Source organism: Ursus arctos, unplaced genomic scaffold (assembly GCF_023065955.2).
Source record: "Ursus arctos isolate Adak ecotype North America unplaced genomic scaffold, UrsArc2.0 scaffold_3, whole genome shotgun sequence".
Taxonomy (NCBI): Eukaryota; Metazoa; Chordata; class Mammalia; order Carnivora; family Ursidae; genus Ursus; species Ursus arctos.
In genome coordinates this window covers 46,176,413-46,195,549 of record NW_026622985.1, presented here as the reverse complement: position 1 = coordinate 46,195,549, position 19,137 = coordinate 46,176,413, and the positions used below count along the sequence as shown (strand labels likewise).

The 19,137-nt window shown below is 39.5% G+C and overlaps 2 protein-coding genes across 6 annotated transcripts in view; one reads left to right on the top strand and one right to left on the bottom strand.

Moving 5' to 3' along the window:
• Nucleotides 1-7,650, bottom strand: part of BZW2 (basic leucine zipper and W2 domains 2) — a 62,697-nt gene extending 55,047 nt beyond the window's left edge. For both annotated transcript variants that reach the window (XM_057304544.1, XM_026506948.4), the window contains exon 1: nt 7,559-7,650. The gene's annotated coding sequence lies outside the window, so the exon portion shown is untranslated. The remainder of the gene's footprint in view (nt 1-7,558) is intronic.
• Nucleotides 7,651-7,694: 44 nt separating this feature from the next.
• Nucleotides 7,695-19,137, top strand: part of ANKMY2 (ankyrin repeat and MYND domain containing 2) — a 37,718-nt gene continuing 26,275 nt past the window's right edge. Inside the window, exons 1-2 of one of the 4 annotated variants that reach the window (XM_026506942.4) lie at nt 7,695-8,332; nt 13,771-13,835. In XM_026506942.4, the coding sequence (XP_026362727.1) occupies nt 8,266-8,332; nt 13,771-13,835 (132 nt within the window). In that variant the 5' untranslated portion in view covers nt 7,695-8,265. Of the gene's footprint in view, nt 8,333-8,546; nt 9,396-13,770; nt 13,836-19,137 lie in introns of those variants that run through there. The other 3 variants (XM_044386958.3, XM_044386962.3, XM_044386961.3) reach the window with 3 other exon arrangements.

Genomic DNA, 19,137 nt, shown 5'->3' with positions numbered 1-19,137 from the left:
TACCTAAACCTTTATTTTCAAAATAGATGGTTTACAAATATGACCATTAGAACATTTTTTGGCACTCTTCACTCAACACATGCCAAATTCAGAACAAGCCAAATCCTTTCATTTGGCATTTAACTGCCCAAAAAACACTAAAGAGACCCATGGCATCAATATCAACATTAGAGTGAGCTAAGAATGAAAAGTATTCTTGTGTACATCCTGCTAATATTTGCACACTTTATATTAAAAATCCAAAAATTATTCTATACCATCAAGTGTTTTATTCCCTAATAGTTACCAAGGGAAAAGCCTACAGAAACTCCTAATGACAACCACAATCCTGCATTAAAATGATTCACATTAATCCGATTATTAAATCCCTGTCCTAGCTCTCAGGTTTAACTGTTTCAGCATTCCATTGAGTAAAAGTAGGAAAAAAAATATTAGAATAGTCTGATTGGAAAATAGTCAAATTGAAAAAGTAAAAAGTCCTAAAATTCCTTTAACGGATAGATTTTTAAAATTTCATGGATTAAATATTCAGACAGATTTTATTTAGAAAATAAACCTCACAAAGAATTTCCTACCTATTTTCTAGCTATTTGTATTCTAGTTATTTTGAATAATTTTAAATCATTGTATAATCAAGGGCAAGATATTCTAATAGATACACGATTTTCTCTTCCATTGTTTGTTTTAATGTCTATCATCAACTTCCTGCTAACACCAATGCTGAAGACGGTGGTTTGTAATTTTGAATTTAGTCTGAAACTAAATGATGTCACATTTTATAAAGTATTTGAGAGCAAGAACACCATCAAAGTGTGCTTTAAAATACAATCTACTACTTTTATGATCTTAAAAAGTTGACACATTAAAAAAACATGTCTTTGCGTGAACTCATTGCTAGTTCTAGTATGGTTGGCCATAAAACAGTACCCCATATTTATCTTACAAATATTTATAATGTTGCAATGTTTTTTATAATTGTTTTTCTAGGGGGTTGTTCTCCTTGGAATGCTGTCCATTCTCTGGCTTGCCAAATCCACCAGTCCTTTCAGACTCAGTTCAAAATCTCACTTTCTCCAGGAATTAGCCCTCCCACTGAGATCCACCCATTTTGGAATTTACACTGGTGTCTGTACAGCTCTGGTTGGAGATTGGAGAAGGCTGTGTGGAAGAGGGGTCATTTGAGCTGAGAAGGATTTGAGTAAAATTTGATATGCAGAAATGGGTGGAGGAGGGCATTCCAGGATCAGGAAGCTAGTGGGTGGGTAGAGGAGTTAACAACATTGTTCCAACTAGAGCTGAAAGATTGGCAGGCTTGAGAGAAGCCACTGGAACAAGCCAAGGGTTCTCAAAGGTTTCTAACCTATGGGCTGACATAAGCAGGCCAGAGCTTTAGGACGATTACTTCATTCAGTCCCTATTGGGTCAGGGACTGGCGTGTCTCCTGAAGGATAATATAAACCTCTTGAGGACAAAGACCATGTCTTATTCTTTGGGATTCACTGATCATAATAGATGCACACCAAGATTTTTCTTACTAACATATCAATTCTAAGATATAATTATTAGAATTATATCTTTTACGACTCTCTTTAAAAAAATAATTTTATCTTGGGGTGCCTGGGTGATTCAGTCAGTTAACAATCTGCCTTTGGCTCAGGTCATGATCTCAGGGTCCTGGGATCGAGTCCCGCATCGGGCTCCCTGCTCAGCCTCTGCTCCTCCCTACTGCTTCTGCTTGCTCTCCCTCACTCTCTCTTTCTAAAATAAATAAATAGAATCTTCAAAAACTAATTTTATCTTCCCAAATCGAGGAAGATAGGTATATAGCAAGTACTAATGCCCATACAATTTTATATTGAAATGTTTTCTCAATTGGCCTATAATTGTGTTTTTTCCAACTGTAAGTAGACAGAATTGGCTTTTTTATAGACAGAATTGTTTTTACAGAACATTTTACAGTACAGCATACCCTCAAGCATTCTCAAAGTCACCCTATAGGTTTGGTGAGCATCTCTGGTGTATATATATGAAGAAATTGAAAGCAAGGGAAATTGCTTTGGAAAATACATCTCATCCCAGAAGCTGGAGCCATGGTTTTCTCCCTCCAATTCCCAGGGCTCTGGTTGTGCTTGGCTGGCTCCCAGAGACCATCCATAATCATTTCCTACAAGATCAGAAGAGGCTACTTAATAGGGCTGCTTTACTCCAGGATCAACAGACCAGGAAGAGATTCTGCTCAGAGGGTGATCAATGTAGTTTAAAGAGGTGCTTTGTCTTCTGGGCTTAACACAATCGCACAATAGACAATCAAATGGCAAGAGACAAAACCACAAATTTTCTAGCCTAAATATATTAATTGGGAATTAAAAGGGAATACTAACTTTTTCCTTCTGATGCAGAAATAGCTTTCTATTTTTAATTATTGGAACCGTTCTGTTATACTCAGATAAGAGGCACCAGCCTAGAATTTTAAATTGCACAGCAATATAGTTAATATAAATATGAGCTGAAGATGGAGATACACTAATGTGTGCTTTAACAATATCTGGCAATGAGACTGGATTGGCTACATTGTCCTTAGACTTGTGAAGACTTCACTTTGAAGCTTAAGTAAATCTTCAAAAAATCCTTCAAAGTCTGGGAAGACATGTTAAAAATGATACAAAAAATTTCCACGTTGGCCTTGGGAAACATCAACATTTAAAAAGTCCAAAACATAAGAAGAGAAACAAACATCAGGAAACATTAAGTTATAAAGTTGTAAGCATCCAGGAAGTAAGTGTAAAAATTAGCATTTAGTTAAGCAAACCCTGAGTAAGAATCCTGCAGGCCCAAGTTCTGAGTCTGGCCCTTATATTCCTACATTAATATGTTGTCCTAACAATGCTGATATTGCTCACAACAGTTTTGGTACTTCTTTTTTGGGAAATGGTTTGAGACAAAGAAGACAACCAGTATCTCCACTTCATTAACATCTTGTTTTTTTCAGTTAAATTAAATATATTTGTACCCTTCGTTCACACTTGTCTGCAAATTACTTTGTCATTTTTCAAAAAAGATGAAAATTAGCTTCCAGTGAGATATTCATAAGCCTGTGACACAAGCACTGAGCAATGCCACCTACCTTTTAGTTTTGTGAAGCTAAAATGTGATATGAACAGTTTATGGAAATGCATTGTTCACAAGATAGTCCTTTGCAGACTGAGGTGTAACTGTTTGAACATTAAATGAGTAATTGCATAAGATAAACTCCAAGTGTAGAGAAAGAACATTTTTATTCATATTATTTCTTCTGCTTTGTTAAACAACAACGACAATTTTTAGAGGCTGTACTACTTTCGAATTCTCCTGTTAAAAACTTCATTATGGAAAATTTCAAACATACCCAAAAGTAGAGAGAACAGTATAATGAAGTCAATGTACTCATTACCCAGCTTCAACTGTTAACAAGTCAATTTCCTTATTAATACTCTTACTCAGTGTCTGTCCCCCATGGTCACAGAATTATATTGAAGCAAATCTCAGATGTCATATAATTCCCTCCTTAAATAATTCCGCACATATCTCTAAAAGACAAGGGATCTTTTAAAAATATAGCTACAATAGTTTTTTCAAACGTAAAACAAAATAAAATTCTGTAATAGCATCAAATAGTCTCTCAAGTCAAAAAATGTACCTAAGAAAAGAAAATCAAATGTCAAGGAAACATTACCCAGAAAGATACAATGCTCAAAAACAAGCTATTCCCCTGCAACAAAAAGGAAACAGCATTCTCTAAAAGTAGAGAATTGGAGGTCGGGGGTTTTAATGGGGGAAATCCAGGAATGATATGCAAAAATCTGTAACATGTGCATATCAACAATTTTTTTTCTTAGTTGACAGCATTCATCAATCAGAATGTCAAGAAACTTGAGAATGAAACATTTGAAGGCCTTCTGCCCTTGGTTACGCTGTGTGTGCTCAGTGCCACATCACGTCACATTGCCAGGAAGGATTAGTACAGAAACAAATCCACCTAAAATAACTTAGAGATCAAACTAAATTCAAATCCGCAAGTGCCGAGTATACACTAGGTGCCAGACACTGGCATACAATTTTGAGAAACAAGGGTAAATTAGTCCAAGTTAATTCAGAGTTGAGAAAGAGATGGGGTCAAACAGATTAGTAAGAACCATAATAGAATGTCATGAGAAGGTACCTGCTTCAGGTATTTTCATGGGCAGCCAGATGAAGAAGCAATGATTGGGGTGGGGAGGCACTGGGGCTCCTAAGAAGGTAGGAGAGACGTAGAGCATGCCAATAATGGTACCAGCAACTCCCCTATAAAGATTTCGCTTATCTCCCACAAACAGAGGAAGAAATGTGTTTACTAGCATCTGTGATACCCTCACCGGGTAAGATGGGAGAGGTGACCATGAAAGCTAGAGAGAAGGGTTTACATGTAAGTGGTATTTTGAAAGTTGAGCAGTCCATCAGACTGAGGAGGAGACAAGAGACTTAGTGGTGAAGGAAGGGAGGGCATTCCAGGAAGACAAAAACAGGAACAAAGGGGTGGAAATTACTGGCATGTGAGGGAACCAGCAGTGTGGTGACCTTAGCATGTGTGGGAGGGGCTGGCTGACTGGAAATGCAGGCTGGGACCAGAAGTTGGAGCCTTCCAAGCAAGAACTGGGCCTCTGTTCTGTGGCCAGTGGAAAGCTATTGACACATTTTAAGTGAATCGATTCTGTCTTTCTAGAGTATGTCTCATGCTTGGGTGGATGATGGGTGCTCAAGGTTTACTGAACTGGTGCCACCTTGAATTAGCTGCATGGAGGGAGGTGAGAGAGAAAGAAGCAGGCTACTGAGGAATCCACAGCAACAGGCCAGGAGAGGTCTAGGGTGGCAGTAATAGAAAAGAGAGGAGGAGACATAAACATTTCAGACATTTCAGAAAACATTATTTTTAAAAAGGTGACAAAAGAAACAGAAGAGAGACCAAAGCATCGTGCAAATTTTATTATGCAGTGTGGATCAATGTGTTTGTATGCTCCAATTTCTGTCAAAAAGTGGGAATATACATACAAGCTATAAACACATAAAATATCTCAGGAAGGATATGAGAGAAGCAAATTCCAATGGTTGCAGGGCATGGAGAAAAGACTGGGAAAAGAGGCAAGAAGGAGGCTTTTGTACCTGTGGCCTGCTGAACCACAGGAATGTGCTATCTATTAGCTAGTCAAAAGAATATATACTTTTCCCCTTACTGCCAGCCACGTAGGCTGAAAATAGTGGAAAGAGAAAAGGTTTTGGAGACAGATCTGGGTTCCAATTCTGCCTTGGATACTTCCTGCTGTGGGGCGGTGGGCAAATTTATTAAGTTCTTTTCGTTTCTGTCCTCTTATTTGCCGAAACAGATTACATTGGCCAATTCAGGTCACTATAACGATGGTTAAATTTAATCCCATACAAAGCATCTGCTAGAATATCTGGCACAAATTAAATACTTCATAAGAGGGCGGTAGCTATTTTATTACCAATAAAACTTCTTTGACAGGAATACATTCTTAGTACCAGATAAGTTCCTTGATCAAGTTTAAGGTATGCTCATTAGCTAATCTTATTCCTACATTAAATATTTACTCTGTACAAAATGATTAATGTAATCCATCTGATGAATGCTATCCATTACACATCTGTTTCTAGGAATTTTAACAACGTATTATTTATTTGCATTTCTTCATAGATGTTAGTTTTTGCCTTTAAATGGCATTGAGTAAATTTACTGAAGTCATACTAAATACCAACCAGATGCCAATAAGCACCAAGAAAATAGGTAATAAGTTGCTATCCTCGAGGAACTAACAACCTCAGTGAGACAAACAGATGTGACCTTCAAGTAACCATGGCCCCAATTTGGCACAAGAGATGGAAATAGTGGCAATGAGGTACCCAATTCCGGACACACATCCACCATAAGATGTTCAGTCACATGTTAGAGGAGGTTACTCTGCAAGCATTTTCTTAGGTTTGTGGGTTTCTTCTGCATGATACTGTGTTTTTAAATCGATTGTAACTGTGGCAGTTAACAGCATTTTAAGTGTTACAAAAGACTGGTCACTCTCAAAAGCCCTACTACTTGTTGTTTGAACAAGCCACATCATTATTAAGGCATCATCAAACAACAGTTTCTTTGTTATACATTGAGATGAATAATTACAAAATATTTTCATGTGAGATGTTCTGGCTCAGATCTGCCCCAGCCTGTAAAGATGAAGCCTTAAAAAGAAAACAGCTGGAGTTTAGAAAAGATTTTGTTAAATGCAGGAAATAATGATGAACATCTTCCAGGATTTCAGAAGTGTTCGTGAATGCTCGAAAGAAAGAAAGAAAGAAAGAGAAAGATCGAAGGCATAAGGCCAGAGGAAAAGGCATTACATTTCATACATGGCACTGTGGGGAGAAAGAGGGTGGTGTGGATGCTTAACAAAAAAAGTCTAGATGATTATTCAAATATTTCTCTTTGAAGTAGATGGGTCTAGGAAGAAAAATCTATACTAGTCCATAGAGAAACAACAGTAACACATGAACTCTAATTTCTAAAGAAGCTTTCACTGAGGCGGTAAATATGTTATGGATGTGCGCCCTGGAGGAATGACTGACTTCGTATTAGCCAGCAAGACTTGCTTCTGAGCCACGGAAGGGTACACACTCGTATTTATCCCCTAGCTACCTATGGTGGAAGCTCAAAGCTCGAGGCAACATATTACAGTTGAATGAAGGTTGGATTAAGAGGCTAATCTAAGGCTATATATAGACAGCAACACCAATTTAATCTCCGCCCCCATCCCCTCCCCTCCCTATTTCCATAAATCTCAAGATCTGAGTTACAAAGAGACTGGGAACTCTAGCAGAGCAGGGGCCCTTCCTTCCCCCTTCCTCCCAGGCCACCTCTCATAAACGAAGTATTAGTTTAAGTGTAAATTGCTTCCAAACATCCTTAACAGGCACCATAGGGCGATCAGATCCGGTTTTCTTCCACAGCTTCCACAGAGGCCAGAGGAGATGACAAGTAGTGTGTGTGTTTTGGACGGCGGGGGCGGGGGAGGTGGGGGTTGGCGGTCAAGGCTTGCCAAAAGAGAACTATCTTCTTCAGAGACTACTCTCATGATGCGTTCACCTCGGTCGCACTGGGAAGCCCTCCTCCCCAACCCACCCCTAGACCAAAGCCCCAGCCCCGGCCTCTGGGGAGCCGCATCTGGCGGTGCCACGCACGAGACGATATGCACCCGCCGCTTCCCACCGCGTGGCCCGCCCCCGCCGGTTCTCTGTCCCAGGGTCTCCCCGGGCAGCCGAAAGTGGCAAGTGGCGAACCTTCAATCTGGGGTACTGATTCGCGGTATATGCGATGATAGTGGGGTAGAGGGCAGGCTTCCCCACCGGGGGACAGGAAGCCGCCCCAGCAGGCACATGCTTCCTGCCCGCCAGCTTCGGCCCGGATGGAAGCCTCCCGCCGCGCGGCGGCCGCCGTTCCCGCCGCCTTCCGGGCTTCCCCTGTTCCACCTAGGTTGCTTCTCACCTGTCCGAGGAGGTAGCGGCGACGCGCGAGGCTGCAGGCTGCGACGATTCCGGCAGCGGCGGTGGCACCCGCGGCAGTGGCGGCGGCAGACAATGGAGGAGTGAAGGACAGACACATTGACATCGACCCACAGAGCCCGTCGCAGCCCCGCCTCCCGCGCCGCCCCGCCTCCCAGCCCGCCCCCGGCCCGGGCTGCGCCACTCCTGGGGAAACAGTGGGGGCTTGTAGAGAGATCCAGGGACCTCTGCACGCCGCGAGCAGCCACGGACGGACCCAGAACTTCTGAAAAGAGAATGTAAAGATTGTTTGTGTCTAAATATTGAAGAGAGCGGCAGGAGGGGTGGGGAACGTGGAAGAGGAATCTAATTCCCCCCTCTGATTTTCTCCATTGGGTTTTTCCTTGCCAGGCTGCTCCAATGGGAGTCTCTCGCTGCCGCCTCCTGTAGCTCCTCCTCCCGGCCTGGCCAATGACGCGCGGGCGGGCGGTGACTGTCGCTGGGCTTGCAGCGACAGACCTCCCGGCTCGCCGGGGCTCGCCAGCTGCTCGCCAGCCCGCGGGAGGGAGGAGAGAATTCGAACGCTTCCGCGGTTGGCTACTCAGCGTCCTGGTCTGGAGTTGCCCCATTGCGGTTGGCATTCCTAACACACACACAGTTTCTTTTTAATACCTCCAAAGAAACAGAATTATCTTCAAGCTGGCGGGAGCAATGGTTCATATAACGAAAGGCGAGTTGACCCAGGAAGAAAAGGAGCTGCTAGAAGTCATCGGGAAAGGTATGGGTGCTGGGCTGCAACGGGGCGCTGCCTGCCTGGTCTGGGGGCGTGGCGGAGCCCTGGGGGCGCCCCTGGCCGGGCTGACCCTCCGCTGCGGTTCTGAGGGGTTGGTGGCCTCGCACTGGCACATAGCGTTTCTCTCGGTGGTCTGGGACTGGTTGCGGGGGCGGAGAGGAGGGGAGCGAGAAGCACTGCTGGGACAAGATTGGAGGTTGCAGGGGTTCGTCTCCCAAACCAGCTTTTGGAAAGATACACATTTCCAGGCCCCAGCTCAGATTATAATGAGCGATCTCTGTGTATGGGTCCCATGATGCGCATTCTTCAAAACTCTCAAGGTGATTTTGACCACCGTCAGTCTTGGCGACGGTGGCCTCGGGTTCTTAGAAGGGTGTCTAAAGGGCCGTTTGGACTTCCGGAGGCCGAAAGATCTGGATCCCATAGCTGTCCCCGCCCCCGCCTGGGGCGGGGGGAGGACTCCTAAGGAGAAGCGTTCTTTATAAGGGCACAGAACTAGGTCTGTAATTTGCTACATTGAGGGTTCTGCGTCCTGGCCTCCCTGGCTTTCTTCCAGAAGCCCCCGGCCTCCGCAGAAACCCGCAGGGAAGCGAAGATGTTGGCTAGGCGTCCACAGTCCTCGGCGCCCTTAGCACAGCTTGGATCCTCTCCCCGCGCTCTTCTGCGCCTTCCCCTCCACTCTCCCAACGCCTGTCCCACTTCCGCCGCTTCGGGTGCCGGGGAGGGAGATGTAGGCCGCCGGGACGAGCCAGAAGCCATGTTTCTCCTTGAGTCCCCGAGTGGATGTCCCAGAGGAGTTCACTGAGTCCCGTTACCTGGCAGGTGCCAAGAGCGTGACTACGTGGCTTCTCCTGCACAGTCACCGCTCCGGGATGGGTATGGGTGGGACTGCGGACAGAGTTAAAGTGGTTGTTGGTTTACTCTCGAGAATGAAATAGCCATATCTGTCCTGGAATGGCAGAGAGGCCACTTAGCCCAGCTTGAAGGCTTCCCAGTTTCCAGTCTTCTTTCTGTGAAGCAGCCAGGCTCAAATCTGGACCCCCAGAGAGTAAGGCAAATTTATTCTTCATACTGACAAGGGAAGTCTAAATGTAAAAAAGAAAAAAAATCGGATTTGAACCCAACAGGTGCTGATGAGCTGAGCCCACCTCATCTGATCTCAACAATTTTCAGTCAGTCACAACTACAGTTATCATGAGCCTTCTTTGCCTAGAACCGTGGGACATGGAGTTGGTTGTTTTGCTGTTTGTTCTGCACAGTTCTGGCTGAACTTTTTGGCACTGCCGTCTTTTGTTGTTCCTGTCTCTGGGTAATTTCTCCCTTCCCTCGGTGGCTCTGGGATTCAGTTCAGCAAACATGTGAGCCCCAGCTGTGTGCCAGGTACTGTGCCGGGCAAAAGGAAACAGGATCCGCTCAAAATCCACCAGGGATGCACATTCTGCTTTTAAACAGTCCATAGCTTTCAGTTTTTCAAAGTATAAACAAGTGAGCGATTTTATAAAGTACATTTCTGGAAGGGATGGGGGGATCCTTGGATATTTTCTTAGGTGTAGACCAGTTTTTATTTTAAAGATGCTATAAAAGAGAATTAATGTCAAGTTTAGTCTAGTTAATGCTGTGATGTTTCTGGGTCTACATTGTACATCAAGGTGCTTTCGTGCAGAGACAGTGTGGTTCACCAATTTCATTGGCTCACGCCATGAGAAACTAACTGAGACGGACTTAGTCTGTGTTACATTCTTGTCAAGTGAAGGTCCTTGGGACATCACTGTACTCTCAAAAATAATGGGAGATATGAGAAAATAACAACTGGAAGTGGCCTTTATTGAATGTTGGTATGAGCCAGGCATAATTCTTAGCACTTTACATGTGTTGATACATTTGATCTTGATGAGCTAGGAATTATTTTTAAGCAACAGCATGATGAGAGACGACATGGGGTGGTGCTTCACCATGCAGGTCTGATTTGGAATCCTGTCATTTGCTGGTGATGTGGCCTTGGGCAAGTTACTGTTTCTGAGCGTCCGGTTCTCCTTGGTACCTACCTTACAACATTGTTGGGAGGATCAGATGAGTTAGTGTCTGTAAAGCATTTAAAGTGCTATTTGTCTTGTGTGTTATTATGGTAAATACAGTGATCTCTAAATTTATAGACACAGAAACTGAGGAACTGAGAAGTTAGATAACTTGTCCAGTGTCACACAGGAAATAAGTCGCAAAGCAGAGATATCATTTGGCCCATAGTCCTAGAGATACACTGGACTTGAAAACCAACTAAACAGGGGTGCCTGGGTGGCTCGGTTGGTTAAGGGTCTGCCTTCGGCTCAGATCATGATCCCAGAGTCCCGGGATCGAGCCCTGTGAGCCCTTCGAGCCCTGCATTGTCTCCCTCTCCCTCTGCCTACCGCTGTGCCTACTTGTGAGCTCTCTCTCTGTCAAATAAATAAATAAAATCTTAAAAGAAAAAAGAAAACAAAACAAACTAAACAAAAAAATGAAATCAGAACCATAGCAGTCCATACCATATTCACTTCTAGAGGCAATTTAATTTTAACAACAGAGTATCATCTGTCAAGTTAAATTAATTTTAATTCTCAGTGTTACTGATTTTGTAGCTTTGTTTGCATTTAGTTTGTAAATTTTTTTTTTTTTTTTTTGGTTTACAGTGGAACGAAGGTCCTAAGCAAAGTTTACATTTATATTCATAAGAAACTTTTTTTTTAAAGTGGGTGGGTAGAGTTCTTAAATTTTTTCCCCCTTTTAATACATTTCTCAATGTTGGGAAGTACTAGATTAGTCAGCACTAGTACTTGGAACTGACAATAAATTTTCAACCAAGTGTGACCTGTCATTTTGGCCAGTCCAAAATAAACTCAGCAAATTACTGAGTATCTCTCTTCAGCCAGTCACGCCCCTTCAGAAGTTAAGCAGACTGTGAGTGAGATTTGACAATCCAGAGAGTACTGCACGTTGCTCCTGGACACTTTTAGAGTGATTTCTTCTTCAAGTGAATTCGCATGCTAGGTAGTTTACAGATTGCATATTTGTTAGAAATGCCAAAAAGAAGTTCCAGATAAAACTGAGAAGCTCTTTCATATATACCATTCATATCATAGTTAATGAAGGCATCCATTCAATAACATTTAAGAAGAGAAAATTGAAATCACTGAAGTACATCCAGTGGGCTTATATTACATGTAGATTGACCCATTTTTCTAAGTTCTAATATCTTTTTTGTTAAGCACTGAGGAAGTACTATTTCAAAACAAATTAAACTTTCCTTAAGGGTATAAACCAGAAAATCTTCCACTATTTGTTTAGCACCTGAGATCTCCGGGATTGTGGACTTAATGAGAAAGTAATGAATTTACTACTTTTTTTTTCATTATTTACATAAAAGAAGTTATGAAACAGGCTTGGACAATAAGGTTTATTTTACCAACTATATTGAGGTATAATTAAGGTACGATAAGTGGTGCGTATTTTAAGTGTATTCTAGACCTTCTGTAATTTTCTACTAATGTCATTAAATTAGGAAAATAAAATGAGAAATGATCACAAGTTTTTCTTCTTTGGGTATTTTGCTCATCTATTTTCCAAAATCTGGAGGCCCAAACAGTTTGCAAAAAAAATTTTCATCTTGGTCCCTGCATTTTAAAAGGCCAGCTGGTATTCATTGGTATATGTGTGCATCCCTCGTCTTTATTTGCTTATTTTAAATTGCTTCCTGACAAGACAGATTTAACTTAGACTCTTGGCCATTGGGCTAAACATTTGATAGAATTGTTGACCTATTCTCTCACATGAGCCAAATGTTTATGATGGTAACCACCCCCCCCCCCACACACACAACATGCAGCATGCTTGGACATGCGCACAGTCCCTCTAGTATTCTCCCTGTCCTGTGTAAACATCTCCTGAAATGGAAAATCACATCAGTCATTTCTCACTGGATAACGGATATCAGCCAGAGCATCTTCCTGAAGTGAAATTGGGGTGCCAGAGTCTTTGTGCTATTTTAATTGCTTCCTAAAGATGTAGGAGAAAGTCTCTGATGAGAAGACCAGGTATGGATAATGTTCCATGTAGAACTTGCTTACATGCTTGAGGGCTTTCCCCCATTCATTCAGTAGCCCTTCAGCCAGTGACACTAACTGCCTTCACATGGAGTCCAGGGTCAGAAAAATGCACTATTTACAAGATAGCTGCTGTCACAATCCAGGGACTTGTAGATCACTTACTTGACACATTTCCCCAGCAGAGCTACTTCCCTGTCAATCTAGGACACATTTCTCTTCTGTTCCCTGTTGGTGTGAGGCAACCAGATGACTTACCTAAGGAGCAGGTGAGGGAGAGAGAAGCATGCTCATCTTTATTCTGCATTCCACATTTAACCTGGAAAGCTGGCAAGCACATTCTCTTTTTTTTTAAATGTTTTTTATTATATTATGTTAGTCACCATACAGTACATCTCTGGTTTCTGATGTAAAGTTCGATGATTCATTAGTTGTGTATATCTTAAGCTGTAATTTTCAGTTGAAAGAGAGAAAAAGCTCCTAGTTGTGGGATGCTCCTATTCTTTTCTGTCCTTGTGGAGGAGAGGCTTATCTCATCCTTTCTTCCTGAGAAAGTTCAATTTCATTGTTCCTTTCCCCGTCAAACCAGAAATTTTTTGGCAGAACGAGTAGCTGACTATTATTAACGATGATAATAGGAACATTCTCTCTTGCAACTACTTGCTTGTGTCAGTATGCCTTACAGAAGACTGGAAAAACCTGACAGTTGTGGCCCAATTATAGCTTATTTCCAAATTTACAAAGAACTAACCTTCAGGTTTATGTTCAAGGACTTTCAGTGTGACAATCTACTCACCATAAGGTACTTTTCTGTGGAACCAGCCTTCAAAGAAATGTTTATGTAAGCATTTCTAAACCAAGAATTCTATTATAAGTATGCTACCATCAATTCACAGGGCCCGGTGATGACAGAGGATAGAAATACTGACTGTATTTTGAACTCCAATTATTACATTGACTGGAATTTAAGCTTTAGAGGGTGGGTTGGACTAGATACCCTTTAAGATTTCAGTATTAAAAGTCTTACACTTTGTGGTTATTGTATCACTGCCAAAAGGAAAATATGGCCAATTTAATATACTCCAAGGTCAGTGGAAGTAAAAACAAGATGAAGCTATTTTAGTTTCTATAAATCTGTTCTTCTGGATAATTACTTGATAGAAAAAATACTATGTGTTGATACTTTATTTCTTAACAATCTAACCAGACTAGTTTTAGTTTTACATATAACCCTTTAAAATTTGTTTCCATGATGTTAGATTTGTTTTTCCTGTTGTAATGATAAATAACTTTATTTTGCATTTTTTTTCTTTCCTTCCTTCCATTTTTTTTTTTTCTTTTTTAAAGGTACTGTCCAAGAAGCTGGAACACTGTTAGCCAGCAAGAATGTCCGTGTCAACTGTTTGGATGAGGTAAAATTTAAAAAGTTGAATAAAGTGCTTTATTTTTTATAAGAATGGATAATATATAAAATGTAATACTAACAATTGTTTTCTAGTATTTGTGCTTAAGTTATACTAATCTCTAAACCAAATGTAAGCAGACAGATTACAAAAGACGAATAAGCATGTAAAAACATGTTTAATTTTATTAATCAAATAAGTCCAAATTAAACCAAATCATATCATTTCTTATAAAGTGTGAGAAACATTGGACTTTTATATACTAACGGATTAGGTGCAAATTGACATCACACACTGGAGAAAATTTTTAGAATATATGTCATTTTTAAATGTGCATACTTTTGTTACAGCAATTCTGCTTCTAGGGTAAGCTAACTAAACCTAAACTCAACTTCCTAGAATAATTGCTCTTCAAAATAACTTTTTTTTTTTTTAAAGATTTTATTTACTTATTTGACAGAGATAGAGATAGCCAGTGAGAGAGGGAACACAAGCAGGGGGAGTGGGAGAGGAAGAAGCAGGCTCACAGCGGAGGAGCCTGATGTGGGGCTCGATCCCATAACTCCGGGATCACGCCCTGAGCCGAAGGCAGACGCTTAACGACTGCACTACCCAGGCGCCCCTCAAAATAACTTTCTGCAATGATGCTGGTGTCTTTTCTGACCAGTCCACTATCAGCCATTAGCCATGTGTGACGAGTGTCTGCTTTATTATACAGTATGGCTCTAGTGCCAGGAAGTTAACTGAACATCACTTGCTCATGCAAAAGGGGAAGAGGTTTTATTGACCCTTTACCCAGAAATGAGTACCAAAATTAACGTCAGACAAAGTTTAAAGCAAAAAATAAAAAAATTTTTAAAAAAATAAAAACTCTTTCTCATAGATTAAATTAATAATAACCCACCAAGAATATAGTAGCTTTAAGCCTTTACTTATAAGCTTATAAGCTTTGAGAGTCATAAAAAAAAAGATAGAATTCAAAGGAGAAATTTGTAAGACCACAATAAAACCTTTAAGAAACCACCAGATTAAGTAGCAAAAAAAGTAATATAGGAAACAGAAAATTTGGATAACTGACAGTCAATGCTCTGTGTGTAAGATGGAAAAAAATAGTACATTTTCTTTTACATGAAACATTGATAAAAATTAGTCTTTGTATTATGCTATTTTATAAAGGAAATTTTAGCTAATTTCAAAGAAGTTCACCTAATGCAGTAGAATACACTGAAAATAAACAAAAATAGAATCCAAATAATAAAACAACCTGAAAAATTTATTTTAATTCTGGCTAATTCTTGGGTTAAAAAAGGAATAGAAGTAGAAATTATCTACTGCTTAGAACTGAAAACAACATTTATCAAAAGCTACTATTTATCAAAAGCTGGGTTATATGGCCAGAGTGATAGAGGAAATTTTGCAGCACTTATTATTGTGCTTTCAATCTGTGTGGTGTTCTGAGCTTTTAACTCAAAATTAAAAAAAAAAAAAAAAAGATTAGGCTATACTCAGTGAAGGAAATGAACCAGTGAACTAAAATAGAAATAAACATTTGAAAAAGCCATCAGGCACAAGCAACAAAAGAAAAAATTAAAATAAATATTTGTATGCTTCAAGGTATACCATTAAAAAAGTGAAAAGATAATCCACAGATTGGTTTTACAAATCATATCTGATAAGGGACTTATAACTAGAAGCTATTACAAGCTTCTACAACTCAATAATAAAAAAGACAAATAACCCTATTAAACAATGGGCAAAGGATCTGAATAGATACTGCTCCAAAAAGATATTCACAGGACCAATATGCACATGAAAAAATGCTTCATATTAGCTGCTAGGGAACTGCCGTGAGGTACCACTTCACACCCCCTGGGATGGCTATAAAAAAAATGAAAATGAAATGCAAATGAAAAAATGCTCAGTATTAGCTGCCATCAAAACCGTAGTGAGATACCACTTCACACCCACTGGGAGGGCAATCATAAAAAAGATAATAACAAGGATTGGTGAGGATGTGGAGAAATTGGAGCCCTCATTAACTGTTTGTGGGTGAATGGTGCAGCCACTCCAAGAAACAGGTTGGCAATTCCTCCATTGATTAAACATAGAGTTTCTATATGACCCAGCAATCCTAGGTATATACCTAGGAAAAGTGAAGCATATATCAACACAAAAGCTTGCTCGTGAATGTTTATAGCAGCATTATTCTTAATAGCCAAAGTTGGAAGCCACCCAAATATCCATTAACTGATGAGTAGATAAACAAAATGTAGTATACCCATGCAGTGGAATATTCATTCATAAAAAGGAGTGAAATCCTGGCAAGTGCTATAACATGGATGAACCTTGAAAACATTTGCCAAGTGAAAGAAGCCAGTCACAAAAGACTAAGTACATGATTTCGTTTATAGGAGATGTCCAGTATAGGCAAATCTATAGGAACAGAAAGTAGATTAGTGGTGGCCGGGGCTGAGTTAGAGAGTAGGGAATCAGGGGGGAGGTAGGAATGACTGATAATGGGTATATGGTTTCTTGCAGGGGTAACAAAAATATTCTGAAATTGATTGTGGTGATGCTTATATAACTTCTGCAAATATACTGAAAACTAATTGTATTAAATGGGTGAATTGTATGGTATGTGAATTATATATCTCGATAAAGCGGTTCATCAACGAAAGAAAAAACAAAGTTATCAAGACTAAAATATTAGGCACAGTTTGGAAAGTCTAAGCAAGAAAATAATGAAATAAACACCAGGAAACTAAGAGAGAGCATGACTACAGTTATAAAGAAAATTTTCGTTAAGTTCTTGTTTAAGCCAATACATATGAAAACCTATATAATAGTAACTTCATAGAAAAATAAAAATGAATATATTCACCTCATATAGAAGTAGAAAAACTAGAATAATTAAGGAAAACCTGTGTAAATGTATTTAAATGCCAGCCACTGTCTAAAGCCTGCAAACCTGAGTAAGCTTTAGACAACCTTCAAGGACTTCTCATTTTACACAAATTAATACTGTTAGTTCATAAAAAGACAGGCAGATACCCAACTCATTTGATAAGACTAGCATAACACTGATGCCAAAATAGGAAAAAGCTGAAGAAAACCTTAGGCCCAATTCAGTTTATAACTCAGATGCAAAAACACTAAGTAAGGTACTAGCGAATTGATCCAGTAGTGTATCAAAAGAACAATTAGACATAATAACCCAGTAAGGTTTCTCCAAAAATGATAGGATGGTTCAGTTTTAGAAAATCTTTTAATATAACCCATTATATTACAGAATAGAAGAGAAACAAGTATGATCATCTCAACAGATGATAAGATTTAACATCCATTGATGGTAAAAGCTCTTAACAGATTAGGATAGAATAGGGTGGGGCTTTTTTTCTTGATAAAAGATTACAATAGCATCCTACTTAATGTGAAAACATTAGATACACTCTCATATTTAATGTTAAAACCTTAGAAGAATGAGGGTCAAGACAAGGAGATTCCTAGAGATGCTGTGAGTAAACTGGAAACAGATTTGGCTTTCTTGATATTCCTTGAAGGCGATCCTTCTCTCCCCGAGAGTTTCCCACTTGCATTCTCTTTACCTGGAGCAATAAGTTATTAAAACCCTTTGTGTCTTCACTCCCTTCAGGAAAGGTTATGTTCAAATGCCACCTGCCTGGAGGGACATTTCTTAACTGTCCTTTTTCAAATAATAGTCTACTCTTGCTCTCTGGCATTGTGTTTCCTTCTTACTCGATGTTCTTTTCCTAGAGCGCTTGTATTACTGCCTGCCTTGTCACCTCAACTAAAAATTGACTGTCAGGGACCTAGCCTAGAGGGGGATGGAATTAGTTCATTGCTATCCACAGCATATAAACCTGTGTTGGACATATATTAGGCACTCAAATATTTGTTGAATGAATGAATGCCTTAGGTAATGATACAGAATTGTAACATAATAGGCTAATATTGGTAAATTCTTTGATTTAGGAATTACGGAAGAGAAGCTTCAATTCTTTTTAGGGTCATTAATATCTAAAGAATTTTAGCTGCTTGTTTTTCATGCAGTTCAGTTATGCAGACTTCTTCCAAAGTTGCCTTTGGAAAACGACCAGGAAGTGAGGATTTTTACTCTTGGCATTTCAGTGAATCTAAGATGCCATAGATTTTAAGACTCATGCAGATTTCAAAGATACTAAAAAATGAAGGGAGTGGAGATTGGTGTTGATTTGTAAGATTCTAATATTTGTAAAGTACAAGTCAATTTCAGAGATGTTAAAATATGAAAATAAAGTGCTTTTTATAACATATAATACTGTGATAACATTTTATGAAACCTTATTTCTGCTTTCCTAATTTGAGCAGGGATGGACATTAGATGTTTTGTTTTTCTAACTGATATTAACTTGTTCCGTTTGTATAACTAGAACATGACATTTTCAATTTAGTTTATTTTGAATATGGGAATATTCTCTTCTATGTCTAGTAGATTGATAGTATTTTAAATTATTCAGTTCCTTTTCTTGATACTTACACTGGAATATATAAAAATACTAGAAAGACTAAAAAATTTGTAGGATGGTAGCTTTATATCTGTTTGGAACATCAGAATTTATTAATGTTACTTCCTTTTTTTCTTTGCCCGTTGAAATGTTTTCCACAAATAACAGGCAGTACTATAACTAAGATAATACATAGTGATCATTGCATTCAAAATTTGTAATTTTTTTGTTCTTATAATCCAAAATTGAAAGACAGTATATGTGATATCCACTTACTTGGAAAGCTTCTATATATTTCATAATATACACATAATATTTCATAGTATATACATAATATTTCATAATATATACAAATATCAAATCATTATGTTGTATACCTGAAACTAACACAACGTTGTATGTTATTTATACCTCAGTAAAAAAAAAGAAAAGAAAAGCTCAGTATAAATTATCACTTAACACATGTTTGGCTTCTGTTACCCAGGATCAACCAGCCCAGCACTGAAATTTAATATGGGAAAAACATACATTGTGTTGTAGACATGACAAAGATAACATGTTCAGAGATTGCACAGCAAATGATATGATTGGGTTTGCTCATTGCCTCTTTAAAAAGCTCTCATGGTTGGCTCTGAAAAACCAATCCCTGTGAAGACTGCTGGTAAATAAGAAAGAGCAAAGAGGAAGAAAATTTAAAAAAGGGGGGGGGAAGGATCAGGAAGCAGGGAGGCAGACAGGTAAATGGACAGAAGTGATCAACACAGAGGACAGTTAAAACACAAGCAGACATTAAATGGGTGAGGATA